The 15,773-nt window shown below is 31.1% G+C and overlaps 1 protein-coding gene across 2 annotated transcripts in view; it reads left to right on the plus strand.

The window, feature by feature from the left end:
• LOC109601021 (homeobox protein araucan) overlaps positions 1–15,773 on the plus strand; it is a 72,020-nt gene that overhangs the window by 41,238 nt on the left and 15,009 nt on the right. Inside the window, exons 1-2 of one of the 2 annotated variants that reach the window (XM_020017224.2) lie at positions 8,202–8,477; positions 13,262–13,597. In XM_020017224.2, the coding sequence (XP_019872783.2) occupies positions 8,430–8,477; positions 13,262–13,597 (384 nt within the window). In that variant the 5' untranslated portion in view covers positions 8,202–8,429. Of the gene's footprint in view, positions 1–8,201; positions 8,478–13,261; positions 13,598–15,773 lie in introns of those variants that run through there. The other variant, XM_020017223.2, reaches the window with a different exon arrangement.

The following is a 15,773-nucleotide window of genomic DNA, read 5'->3' on the forward strand; positions in this document are numbered from 1 at the left end:
CAATTTTATATAAGTAAAATATATTTTATATACATACCAATTGAAAGCCGTTTGATCCGGCTGCATTTTGACAGAGACAGTAAGTGGGGATCTTTTACTGTCTCTGTCATGCACGATGTCTCTCTCAAAATTCAGGAGGATCAAAGGCTTTCCACTCGGTATATACAGAGTGCCACAAAATTATGGAACACTTAACAAAAAAAAAATATATTATATAATTCTTTTTTTTTTTAATAAATTAAGGATACAGTTTTAGGGGAAATCTATGATTATTTATTGAAAATGAAATGATGAAATGATTATTAGGGAAATAATTAAATATAACATTTTAACATTTTTCAAGTTTAGTTTATTTATACTAATATGGAGTATTTTCATCACGTGCTTTAATGACCTTTTGACAATGACACTTCATACTTCAAATTAATGTTCTTATGACGTCCTGATCAATGCTCTCCCCAATTTTTATAAGCTTTTCCTTTAGATGGTTTAAAGTGTTAGTTGAAGTGCTCTTATTTGTCTTCCTATATGGTCCCATAGATGTTCAATTGGATTTAAGTCTGGACTTCTAGCTGACCAATTCATTAGAGGAATATTTACCTTGTTATAGTAGTATCTGACAATTCTTGGAGTGTGTCATGTATAAAAACAAACTCTTCTCCAATAAATGGAGCAGTACCTATCAGTAGTTAAACTTCCTCCAGCAATGACAATCAGTTCTCAGCTATATTACATTGAGCATAACGTTCCTCTGGTCGTCTATATAAAGAAGTTTTAGACTCATCATTAAACAATATATGACTCAATTCAGCCTTTTTCCAATGAAGGTACTCTCGAGCGATGTGTTACAGTCAAAAAGAGACCTTCTCTTTATGGTGTCCTGACTTTTTCTTACATTATTAGTTAATGAAAACTGTTGCTGTAGTAAAGTACATGGTTTAAATTCCTTTAAAGGTGATTGCTGGAATTCTGTCTATAAAATATCCTCTTTTATGTCACTGTTGATGTCATCGATATCGTCGTACTATGCAGATATGAAATCAGGTAGCAATGTCCAACTGATGTCAATTCTTATGTATTCTTTTATCTTCTCTTCTTTCTTATATATTATATAATATTGTCAACTATCTTTTTCGAAAGACTTAGAAATGGTTTCAGTTTTTCAAAGCCACCTTAATTAAATGATTGTGTTGATGACATAATTGGTGAAAAAGAAAATTTTGATTTAGTGACTTCAAATTTATCTTGATGTTGTTAAATATTTTAATCTAATTATCAAAACATTCGTGTTATCGAAGCTCAGATGATCAAGTAAAACTTACATATAATTCTCACATTTTCATTTCTTCCAACCATTTTCGTTCGACACTGAGTACCAACATGTTACGTTTGATTGATAAAATTGTTAATAATATTTTATTAAATAAAAACGTATAGTCAAATGATTTTAGAACTTTACGGTGTGTTATGTGACATCGGCACGTCCTAAAATTCCGTAACAAATCGTCCCGATGAAATAAAACGATCGCAATTGAAAAGTATCGAATCGGACGACCGGTCCGGGTTCGAGGGAGCAATAAAAGTCACCGGCCAATGTTCCGGCCCCGACCGAAATCGGTGAGTTATACCCCTGCACTTCCGATGGCGCCACCGAGCCACGGACCCCCCTTTTATACCTGTCCTCCGTCCGTGGACATCCATTTCCACCGGACTGTCGCGGTCACAGACCAAATTCCGAAACGGATGACGGCCTTAAATTATGAATGGACGATGCCCGAAGTTTTACGCCACCCGTTGGCACTTCGCCCCCCCTCGGTCAGAATCCATCTAACGTCTAAATATGACGGTGAAATATTTTTTGGGTCGTCGTCCATCCACCCAACTTGAATGTCTAAACAATGGATCTTGTAGCAACAATCAGAATCTGTCAGTGAGCAAAGCAACTGTAAAATATTATTCATGTTTGGAACAAAAGCTACAAATGTTCCCCACGAAATACTCGAAGATCCGTAGTCATACAAGCATTGGTAGCTCGTACGTCCACACCCAATCACAACAAGCAACAAACACCAGAGCCACAAGTCTCATTCTCATTGTTCACCTATTAGAAACGCAACAGCAACAAAAAAAAGAAACATTATCAAACACAATCATAAATATTAACCAGCTTAATTACCATCCAAGTGAGTGTCTCTGCTCCATTGTCTTCCGAACCGCTCTACTCCCATCGTTTCCTCTTTCGAAACGACGATTAAAAATTCAAATTTCGAACAAAATGAAAAAACGTTACGATTTCAACATCCATAAATCAGCCGGATTTTAACAATATTATCAAATCTCCCGACTCTAATATGTCGTAACGGCGTTTATCAGATCGCCATAATGGCCTTTTGTTTCTCATCTTCGCGGCGTCGGCCAATGGTAACCAGTTTCGTCCGTTGTGCGTTGGTAATTCCTCATTTGTACGGCGCACACTCTCTTATACGATTCATTGAGAACAATTGAACGCGCGGGATAGAATTTAAATTGCCCACTGTGTGTTTTAATAACAACAATGGATTGTTTTTTGGGTACGGGTCGTTTGTCGAAAGCGGCGGAGTGTTGAGGGAACGTGCTCGGACCTCCCAGATCAACGGCTGCGGCCCAGGTGGTGATTTTCGTTTGTGTAATTGTCATGCGTTCAGTTTTCTGGGTAATTGTTCTTAAATGCATGCAGGAAGATGTATCAGGAACAAATGGATTAACTTGGAATACAAACTAATGTTGGTGTTTTTGTTTTATTTGTGCGGGGTGGTCCCTAATTTTAAAAGATCATTCTTCACCCACAGACTTATTAAACTTAAAAAAAGTCTGTATCCATTTATCTGTAAGAAGTTAATAATAAATAATGATAAAGGAAACATGATATTTAGTAAACATAATATTATCAATTAAAATAAATTAGAGATTGACAGTTATTTCATTTCTTCTTATTTATTTTCTTTAAATTAAACAAATTGGTCAATTTATGTAGTTTGCATAAACATAAATTATAATTTATTACTCAACTAATTTAATTTTGTTTATCACACTCAACATTAAATGTTTAAAAATATATTCATTAATTCAATACATTTTTTTCTCATCTCAGATAAAGTACTTTTAAAAATTCACAATAATGAAATATTTTTTGAATTTTGAAAAGGATGAATGTTTGTTTTTATAATACTGACATTTAGAATAATAAGTTTTCAGTTGTTGGTTATTTATGTTTATTATAAAAAGGTGCAATTAATATATTGAGAAAAGATATTGATTATGATAAAAATTAATAATTTGTCTTAAACATTACAAAAAATATAAATACAAATGTATTTGAAAATATTTATTGAAATCAACAAAATTTAAATTAAAACAATTTTATATGATACTAATAATATTATTTAATAAAAAAATACATCATTCTGTCTATTATTTACCCAATATATTTTTATAAATTTTACATTTTAAAACATTAAAATATTGTTTTTCATTGTGTCAATAAAAATATTTTACAACTAATGATAAATAATATTTTTGGGATATTAACTAATTAGGTAAAAATAGACTTTCTCGGTAGAATTGAATTGTTGATTTTTTTTAATATTAAAAAGGTGTAAGAACATTAAATCTATTTTGAAATAAATGTAAATTAAAATAAATATAATACATAAACATTTTGTTAAAATTAAGAAATTACAGTTCTAATATTTCTACAACATTTTTGAATTTAATTTTTTCCTTTTAAACCCTTTCTTTATTTATTTATTTTTTTAATTTCTTCAAAATAATTTAAATTCCTGTTTAAGCACTTTATATTAATTTTTAAATCATATGTAAAATTACATTAAAATATTGTTTTTCATTGTGTTAATAAAAATATTTTACAATATAATAATAATAATTTAATTTAATTTATTTATTTAACTGAATTTTAGCAATTTTTATTAATATTACAAAGGTGTAAAAATATTAAATCTATTTTGAAAAAAATGTAAATTAAAATTAATATAATACATAATAAAACACAAGATTTGGAAATATTTTTGTTAAAATTTCATAATTTCAAAAATTAATAGAAGTCTCACTATTTTTATATTTATACAATATTTTTGTATTTTTTTCCTTTTAGAGTTTATATCTATTTATTTAATTTATTTTGTTTTATTTTTTCAAAATTATACAATATATTTTTGTAATTTTTGTGTTCCATTCTTTTATCAAAATAAATTAAATTTCTCTATTATTATTTTATATTAATTTTTAAATTACATAAAATATAACATTAATAACATTAAATTATTGATTTTTTAAACTGTCAATAAAAAAGGCTTTACAACAAATGTAAGTAGTTATATTTTTTGGATATTGTTATTTCTGTTGAAAAAATATTACTTTATTATAATTCTTCCTGTACTGAATTGTGTAGGTAATTTTTATTAATTTTTAAAAGGTTTAATTTATTTGTACTAAAATATTAAATATTTGATAAAATTAGTAAAATTATAATTAAAGCAAATATATATAAAATTTCAAAAATTGACAATACAACGTATTTTTAAAAATTTTATATTTTAGAGTTTTTACTTAATTAGTTTCTTATTATTTTTGGAAAATTATAGTATCATATTTTTGCAATTTTTATCTTTTAGAGGTTTTATTTACTTTATTTTGCAAAATAAATTAAATTTATTACAATATTTTATATTAATTTTTAAACCTTCTGTAATTAAATTGATATTTTTTATACTGTTAATAAAAATGGCTTTTTTGCTACTTCTGTTTTTTATATAGCAATTTTTTTATTTTATTTCTGCAGAAAAATTAACTTCTTGTATTTATTTATTTATTGTGTAAGTAATTTATAGGTATTAAAAACATTTAATTGATTTTTACCACAAATATTAAACTTATATTGAGAATAATATTAATAATCATGGAGAATATAAAAAAATTAAGAGATTAAATTAAAAAATTGATTATTATATTGTCAATAAAGACTATTTTTTGGAAATTGAGTAATTTTATTATTATTTTTGGCGCATTTCTATAGAAAATTGAACTATTTCTAATCGTTTATCGAAATTAATTTCCTTGAATTTTTTCAATATCGCCAATAAAGTTATTTTTTTTTTGCTAACAGTGCTATACTTTGGATATTGTGTAAGGTTCTTATTATTTTTGTTGAATATTCGGTAGAAAAATGGATATAATATTATAATTATTTACAGATATTATCTTCCTCGAAATGATTTAATCAACTACATGACTTCTGTGAATCAAAGTTAATGTTCGAAATTGGAAAATCCCAAAAGTCAAAAGATTTACGCAGTTTGACATAACAAATTGACTTTCCATTGCTCTCGTTATGCGTATCGGAATTGATTTATTGCCTTCCCAATGGTAATTATCAACAAATTGAAAACCATTCAAAAACACAATAAATAGGTAAGGAGATGATCCCCCGCCCAGATCATCCCTCGACTTTTGTCGACTCTCGTTCATTTCTGTTAAGCCTGGGGAGATGGACGCAGTCATTTTACATGGCAAATCCACCGCAAATCCACCACAACACAAAACCGTAAAATCGATGGAAAAACCGGAAATTTACAAGTTAATGCTGGATGAAATAGGGGGATAACTTTCTACCTCTCTTTGATGTGCGAGTCAAGTGGCTTTTAGAATCTGTGCCATTAGACTTAACTTGCAATTAACATGTTAGGAAATGTCCGATAAGCTGTTATGCAAGAGATTATGTATGGTATACAAAATAGATCTACGATAGTCTATCGGTGATTTATGTTGAATATTAGATTACCTAATTTCTCCTAGTTCTAGATGGAGTGTAGCGAAATTTCGTATAATAGGTGTCGAAACTATTATCTTAATGCGTTAGGATGTAGACGATTCAATATTTACAAACACACAAGGGGTGGAACCTAGGCATTAATATTTATGAAGGGATCATGCAAATTTGTCAACCCCTCGTAATAGAGAGAACTACTGTCACTATTTATTTGATATCAAAATTATACTGTTTTAAATATTTCTAGAATACTTATAAATGTGTTCATTCTGATAACAAATGAATACTCCTTAAAAATAAATAAAAATAATTCAATTTTACTTGTTGTTAAAGTCAATTCAAAAGTACTAATTTACATATAATAATACATAGTTATCAATAATTTTGACATTAATCAGGTAAAATAAATAAGAAAATGTATTTATTAACTTTTAAATAGTCACAATTTATTATATTATACAATTGACAAGCCAGAAAATATTGTTAGTTATAAATAACTACATTAAAATTGTTTTTAAATTTTGATTTTGAATAATTATTTCAAATTAAAATCAAATAAATGGAAAATATAAATTTAGATTAAAAAAAGAAATTTTACTAACTTTCCAATAATTTTCAAATTCTATTTTCATTTTATTATTCATTATAATAAACTATATGTAACTGTAATTATTGATTACTTATTTATTATTATTATTTATGGATACTTAAGATACTTTGGACATTTTCGCCTGACTTACTTAACTTACTGTGATCTTCTGAAAAATAGTTTACCAGTTTTACATCATAATTTATAGAAAATGCTTTTACCAAAATTAATCTTAATTGTTCAATTTTACAAATATTTTTAAATATTAATTAATAAAAATAACTAATTTTAAAAACACAAAAAATAAATAACAATATTAGGTTTGAATTTATTTATTTAAGATACTGAAGATACTTTGGACACTTTCGTCTAATTTACTTAACTTACTGTGATCTTCTCTTACAGACTCTGAAGGAGTAATTTTACATCATAACTTATAGAATATGCTTTTACTAAAATTAGTATTAATTTAAACAGGACGTTGTTTTTAATTTTTTGAAATATTGATTAGTATTTTTTTAATATTAATTAATAAGTGTAATTTTAAAAAATACAAAAAATAAATAGCTATACTTAGTTTTAATTTGTTCATTTAAGATACTTAAGATACTTTGAACTTACTTAACTTACTGTGACTTTCTCTTACAGATTCTGAAAGATAGTTTACCAATTTTACATCGTTACTTATAAAAAATGCTTACCAAAATCTTAAATTAAAAAGGTCATTGTTGTTCAATTTTTGATTGATTGGTGTGTAAATATTAATTAATAAGTGTAACTAATTTTAAAAACACAAAAAATATTGACGTTTTATTAACTTACCCTTATCTTTTACGAATTCTCAAAAGTAGTTTATTAATTTTAGATTACAACTTGTAGAAAATGTTTTCACTTAAATTAATCCTAATTTTATCAGTATATTACTGATTTTTAAATTTTTTATAGTTGTTTTTAAATATCATATTTTATATTTAATATGATGAAAATAGATAAAAATTTAATAGTTAATGATTTCATTTATAAAGTCAAATCAAATCTGGACAAAAAAAAAATCACTGTATTTGGATAAAATTTTTATATTTTGATTAAAAACTAATTAGAAAATATTTTGTCAAATCACTGATTTAATTAAGTGGATCAAAATATATTTTTGTATTATTTTGAAGCCCTTTTATGACCTGAACACTCACTCCTTCAATCATGCGAAAACCATTCAAAGTACATTTTTTCGAAGACAAGGGTTTACAAACTCCCGAAACTTTCCCCCGGCTCCGCATCCGACCCGCCGATGTCCGTTCAATAAGCGCATCACATCGCAACCCCCTCGATGCCGCCGTGTGTCGTCGGCGACGCGAGTCGAACGTCGCGAGGTGCAAAGTGAATTTCCATGTAAAAACCGGAGCATCGTTCCGCCGAAACGGAATACAAATGATCCGAACGATTCATTTCGACAAACACCTTGTATCCAATAAATTCAGTTAGGAGTTTTTGTAACAGCGAAGTGGGATTTGTACGGGATCTTCGGAGCCCCATAAACAAGATAGTCACGCGTGTCGTGCCCCCACCGCCGCGGCATCGGTGGGCGTCCCCGGCCGCGGACGCCACTCCCGCGCCCGGGTGGGGACCGAATGGGACGGCGCAATCGCGGCCGGGCTCCGGTATTTTCGTGTAGTCACTGGTCGTAACGCGCGGCCCCGCCCCGATTGGCGTGTCGCAGGGGTGTAATGGTACCGACACATTCGGGACTGGTTTAACGTCCCAGTCGCTATCAGATCTGCACCGCGCATAGGTCGGTCCCATTGTTTCTATGTTTGCATTCATGTTGGACGAGTATCCGTGTCGGATGAACATGAAGTTTGTGTGTTTGTGATCACGCATGGATTAACCACAATCGACGACGGCCTAGTGTTACTGTGATCTGTGATTTATTTATTTTTTTTTTTTATTATTATTTATTTGGCGTTTGTTGCGAGTTCGGCGGACGCGGACGCCAGCTTTTTTTCGGGGGACAGTGATATGGCTGCGTACGCTCAGTTCGGCTACAGCTATCCGACGGCATCACAGGTATTTATTTAGTTTTTTGTGTTATCTTGAAAAGTACCCAATTTGAAGTAAGGTTATGACGTAAAAGAAGTTTTGGTTTTACTCTATTTCATCATTTAGCCATCCAGGCAGGATAAAATAGTAAATCATTGAGCAAATACTGAGAAATCACTTTGTTATTGTTACTATCAGCAGTTAATACCCAAAGTATCTCATAAAATAAGTTGTTGAATTACTTCAACTCTATTCAACTTCATCATTTTCTTGTTTAGACGTGATAAAGCGCTAAATTATTGATAAAATATTAAAAAATCACTTTGTTATTGTCACTTTCAGCAGTTAGTACCCAAAGTATCTCATAAAATAAGTTATTGACTTACTTCAAGTCTATTCAACTTCATCATTTTCCTATACAGATGTGATAAAGCGCTAAATTATTGTTAAAATATTAAAAAATCACTTTGTTATTGTTACTACAATAAAACAGTAGTTACTATTCAAAGTGTCTCAGAAATTAAGTTGTTGATTTACTTCAAATCCTTTCAACTTCATCACCTTCCTCAATAAACGTGATAAAGTGTTAAATCATTGGGAAAATGACGAGAAATTACTTTGTTTTGATACCTTCAGAACTAATATTCGAGACACGTCAGAAAATAAGTTGTATTTTTACTTCACGTTGATTGTGCAAAGGTGATAAAGTACCAAATCATTGAGGAAAAATAGAGAAATCCGTTGTAATTGCGACTTTAAGTAGTTAATATTCAAGACATCCCATAAAATAAGTTGTAGTTTTACTTCAAATTGATCCAACTTCATCATTTATCTCTACGGATGTGATAAAGTACCAAATCTATGATACAATGTTGTGAAACCACTTAATTAGGCCTCAGTATCTGAGCGACGGAAGTAACAAGCACCAAAACGTTTATTGTTGGCGCCCAACAATTACTCGTGGAATTTCTACCTGGTGGTACGGTACCAATATCCATAAATTGCCTCGATAATTCCAACAATCCCCGGTAAAAATGTTAAGAGTTCCAAAACCAACAGTTAACGTCAGCCGTAGTACCTTGTCGTCGAGGCTCATTGTCGGAACTAACAGTTAGCTCACTCCATCGTCTATTTGCCGACAATTAAACCAATATACGAGCGAAACGCTCTATTTGTGCACAACATATGCGGGCACAGATGAAAAGCCGCCGCCGCCGCCGCATGTGAAAAAAAATCATTGAAATGCCCCGAGTCCGAATAATTAGTGATTTTCGGATCGGGCTCACGTGCGTAGAAGAGTTGGGCAAACATCGAAGTGGCCCGGCAAACATTTGCCAAGCACTCTTGATTCCGACAGCCAATATATCCATCGATCCTTTTTCGATGCCGCCCGACGATCTCCGTTTAATTTGATTCGTCCGGACGGGGTGGCTGAAAACCATCAATGGGGCCTTAATTATTTCGTCCGTCCGGCGTTATCGAGCGCGATCGTTCGGGAGATACTTTCAACGTCAACGGGAACGTTTAAATTTAAGACTGGTCGCGGCGGTATTTATGATTGTTTAACGTAATAAATTTGCCTACCCCGGGTATTTTATTACACGGACGGCGTTGAAAAAATTACATGATTTAATCCGGAAAGTCGAATCACCTGTACTGTACCCGTGCGTTTTTTTAAAACACAATTAATGGTAATTTATCTGGCCGCACACCAGATAACCACCATGATACTTTGATAAGCACATAACGAGAATTTAATTTGTATGAACGCTTGTGAATAATAAATAAAAGGCTTTTATAACACTCGGCCCGTCTAAATAACATCTGTTCGACATTTAGGACAATATTCCCTCTTAATTCGGTGTAAATGAGCGGTTTATTTAGTAATATTTGTTGCGAAAACAAATTTGTAGCACTACATGAAGAGGTTGTACATCAAAATCCCATTTCGCCATGAGCACTCCATCATTCTGTGTCACATAACATTATAATGACTGATAACATCAACATCGGGTAACATCTGTTTCGTGAATTTCATACAAATGCAACGTTTTCATGCGTAGGTTTTCGGATTTTTTTGTTTGATGTGAGGGAAATAATTGTCATTCATTTCGGGATTTGTTGGGAACACACTTTAAACACCGTACACGGAACAAATCGTGTTTGTTGTAATGGAACATTAATATTTATTTATTGTAGACAATTTTTTTTTAATATTTACGTTCTGGTACAAGTTTTTTTTAACTATAGTTTTGTGTAGCAATTCTAAAAATATCATAAAAATTAATTAAAAGACAACAAATTAATTATTTACAATAATTTACTTATCTAACAGTAAATTTAACATACAAAATTTTAAATTATTCTCAAATACAAACATAATTAAACAGTTAATTGTCACTATTTGACAAAAACATGCTTAAAAATTAGGAAAATTATTCTGTTTCAACATAAACTTAATTATAAACAATTTAATGTAATGAAAACTAAAAAATAAATAACAAAAATATCAGTCATCCATTTTTATAAATAACAATTTATAAAAATGAACCACAAGGATCTGTTCATGGACCTCTTGCGTTTCACATAATATTTAACGACATTCTCAGTTGGGGGTATTATTAAGTTTAGTATAAATCGTGTTTGTTTTAATGAAACATTAATATTTGTTTATTGTATACAATTTTTTAATAAATTTTAAATTTTTTTAACTATTTTTTTTTTGTGTATCAATTTTTAAAATATTATAATAATCACTTAAAAGGCAACAAATTAGATTAAAAGTAAAATTTACAGTAATTTTTTTATCTAACAGCAAATTTAACACACAAAATTTTAAATTATTGCCAAATAAAAACATAATTAAACGGTTAATTGTCAAAATTTGACTAAAACTTGCTTAAAAATTTGGAAAATTATCCTGTTTTTACATAAAATATAGAAAAATAAATGATACTTTATTGTAATGAAAATAAAAAATAAATAAAAAGTATCAGTCGTCCTTTCTTATAAACAACAATTTATAAAAGTGAACCACAAGGATCTGTTCTTGGACCTCTTGCGTTTTATATAATAATTAACGACTTCCCAGTTGAGGGTATCATTAAGCTTAGTGTAAATCGTGTTTGTTATAATGAAACATGAATATTAATTTTATAATATTTATATCCAATTCCAGTTTTTTATCTATATTTTTGTGTAGCAATTTTTAAAATATCATCATAAACAATTAACAGGCAACAAATCACATTAAAAGTAAAATTTACAATAATTTTTTTATAGGTACAGGTTTTTTTTAACTCTATTTTTGTATAGCAATGTAAAATTATCATATTAATCAATTAAATGGCAACAAATTCCATTAAAAGTAAAATTTACAATAAATTTGCTTATCTAATAGGTAAATTTAACACACAAAATTTTGTACCAACCCACTTAATTAGATTGAAAGTGGTAATTATACTAATTAACGTGCTTTAAAATAATACAGTCGTTCGAGGATCCATAAAATGCGGACAATACAAATATTTTTAGTGTCGCTAATAAAGGAAACCCATTAAATGTAATACACTTTTTTCCCATATCGGTAAACAACAAATTCTGTAGAAATTATTACCCACACGTGAACCAACTAATCCGTGTTTCGCTTCAAAACTACCTAACTATAAAAATGCTGTTTAGTAAAACAACCCATTAGAACATTTTTACGACCCAGATACGTTCGATAAAAATTCTATTCAACAAAAATCGACACTAATTAAATTAACTTTCCACGGTTTTCCGACCCTCGGTTCCGTTTTAGTTTCGTTCTTTTCCTTTCCATTTTTTATAATGGACATAAAAGTCAACATCTGCCCCAGCTAATTAGAATTTAGGCCTGCATATTTTAGTAAATATTTTAATTTATGCCTTATTTATATCGCGATAATGAGCGCACTCGAAAACAACAAATATCTCGGGCAATTATTTTCATAATTTATGTACTTGTTAAAATATGGCATTATCGTTAAAAAATTCACAGAGATAACGCGACGATATTGTAATTAAAACATATGTAGTTTTTCACGTAAAATGCTTAAATAATTATATAGTCGGCGATAATGCTATAACAATAACGCGGAATACATTATGCAAAAGTCAAAAATGCGACCGTTAATTGGCTTAATTGCTTAATTACACGTTTATACCGATATTTTATCACTTACAATAATCATAAACACGTAAGTATAAACTTTAATTGTCGTAAAACCTGATGGAGCTGTTCCAACACAGTTTTATTCTATTTATCCCAACAAATACAAATTATCAATGCGAAATTATTGCTAAATACAAACATAATTAAACGCTTAATTGTAAGTATTTGACAAAAACATGCTTCTAATTAGGGAAATTATCCTATTGTTACATAAAATATGGAAATTTCAATGAAAAATAAATAACAACAAAAGTATCGGTCATCTATTTTTATAAACAACCGAAAATTCATTATAAAATTGAATTGTCTCTTCTCTTTAGTTGTAAACTTTTAATACTTGAACCACAAGGGTCTGTTCCTGGACCTCTTACATTTCATATAGTAATTAACGACTTACTGCTTTAATTTTGTAATGTTGTGTCAGTGATATATTTTGACAAATAATCGAAAATTTATATAATCAATTGTAGGAGATGTGAATTGTCTTCTTTTCCCAGTTGCAGAGCTTAACAATTACAAAAGTGAACCACAAGGGTCCGCTCTTGGACCACTTGCGTTTCGCCTAACAATCAACGACATTCCCGTTCGTTTATTTGACCATTTCCTCTTGTTGCAGCTCTTGGTATCGGGCCAGCCGACCACAAATTCGGGTTCGTCGCCGGCGTCCGGTGGCGGCTCGCTGAGTCCGGGCGGTTCGGCCGGACTTCCGGGCGCGCTGTCGCCCGGCGGCACCTCCAGCACCGGCCAGACGCAGTGCTGCGAGTCGGGCAGACCCCTGGTCACGGACCCGGTGACCGGACAAAGCGTCTGCTCCTGCCAGTACGACTCGGCCCGGCTGGCGGCCCTCCAGTATCCCAGGAGCGTCGGCATGTACGGCACGCCGTACCCATCCACCGACCAGAACCCCTACCCGAGCATAGGGGTTGAGAGCTCGGCATTCTATTCACCTCTGGTAAGTGGCGGATATTCGATATTGATATTTACCTTGCGATCGTTTATCTGAGAACCTTTCAAACGGCGTTTGTTGACTCACGATCTTTTTGTGGTGTGCCGACGAAAAGTTTCCCGTAATCTGTCGCTAATGAATTTTAATGTTCAGCCACTTTGACAGTGCGACAACAACGTTGTAAATCAGTCATATTTCTTAATCGGTAATTAGCAGCAGTGTTTTAACATAATAAATATGATTAACTATAATTAGATTAAATGTTTTCTGATGTGTAATTAGCAGTGGTTAATGGTCAATAGCAGTGAGTCGAGAAGCGAGAATGTACGGAGGAAAGTGTGGTGGGGTTAGGTGTGGCCCAAGGTGGTCTAACCTATAGTGATGAAAGGCAAAAACTGATAAATACAAGGTTCAATACCATAAACATCAATCAATCAAGAACCTTGATTAATATTTTGGAGAGATATGTTTGACTTGTACTCAGATGGTATTTCAAGACATGAGAAAAAATAATTAAAACAATGGCAACGATTGTGATTAGTTTTTTATAATGGTATAAATTACAATTATTATTCGCATGTCAATTAGTTGCCGCTAATTGTAACTGCGGAAAAATCAGCAAACAGTAAATTTAATAAAAAATCAATTATGTATGTGGGAAATTTTTTGTTAAATAGCCACATTTTTTGTATTTCATTCGGTCCCATTTCTAACGCGATCGCTGTCGAAACAATGTAGCGAAAGAGCGGAGCCAATAAAACATCGTGTGAGGCACCCCACAACACATTTCGACCACACATCAAAAGAACGGTTCTCAGTCACGTGTCAATACATGAATTTCGAATTGCCGGCATCAATATTAAAACCGCGAGTGGCGGCGAATCGATTACCTGTACGTTGAAAAAAGTCGTTCTCCAACGTCCACACCGTGTCCCTTTTGCACTTTCGCACACGTAATAAATATAAATCGCGTTTTTTTTGCGACGCATTCGTCCAGTTGGCCGCGGCGCAAGTAAAAACGGTCCCGAATCGAAAATCGAAAACGGGACGGGGGCATTTGCATAGGCATGCGGTTGCGGACGCTTTTTTCCGGCGAAGCTGCGTATCGAATTAAATGTGCTTGGGAGTTTTATTAAGGGGAATTATATTCTATCTTGTAAGTTTGTTGCGAGTCGCCCACGGGGGTTGTGCGATCATTATTCTTCATTAGCAAATAAGAAGGCTAAATGTTGTTCCTAGTCCCACGTCGGTATATTAAACACCATCTACCACGGGCTTCTTAATATTAATTTGTTCGTGGTGTATGTTCGGTATTTAACAATGTCCACGTTAATTTACATAAATAACTTATGTTCGGTTAAATAACACTGTCAACAGCATTTTTATTGCTACTAATTATCGGGTTTCGATTTGAATAATCTATGAATCACGGTTAAATTTGGAAATATTACTCGCCAAATCCTGATTAAGAAATCACCTGCCGGGCTTCGGGATGAATTTATTTATTTATTAATGGCACGAGTTTTTTATTTGTATAAAAAAGTTATTTTCTTTCAATTAGCATCCAGCTGATCGTACCAATTTATAACGTGTGTGTGTGCCATCTGAACCAGTTCGCTTATAACGTTGACATAAATCAAACATCATTAAACAAACAGTAAAAGGAGATAATATTAAACATATACATTTTCAATAAACAACCGCATTAAAAGTTATTTATTGGTTGTAAAAGCTATGGGCTGTAAAAGTTCAGCACAAAGAGATATTAGCATTAATTGTGGTCTTTTAATGACATCGTGTTCGTTGACTGGTTAAAAATCAGCTAGGAAATTATTGCTCTCGTGGAATCAATTGCAAAACTCTTTCCAGAATTCAAACAATTTTTATTAGTTGAGACACTGCTTTCCTTTTTATGTTATACTCTTTACCTATTGTGAAACTAAATATTTTATATTTTATATGACATTTAATTAAACTATAAATGTTCCCGTATTTATAATTAAGATTTAAATTAAAATATTGGAAATACAATTTGAACACTTTTTTTTGCTTTTTTTCAAAATTAAGTTAAATTAAAAATCAGAATAAATTGATAAAAGAGTATCGAGTACTTCTAAATGTTGTATCTATTTTTAAATTTTCATAAAAAAATAATAATAATTATAAATATAATGTTAAAAAT

This window comes from Aethina tumida, chromosome 2 (genome assembly GCF_024364675.1).
Source record: "Aethina tumida isolate Nest 87 chromosome 2, icAetTumi1.1, whole genome shotgun sequence".
NCBI lineage: Eukaryota > Metazoa > Arthropoda > Insecta > Coleoptera > Nitidulidae > Aethina > Aethina tumida.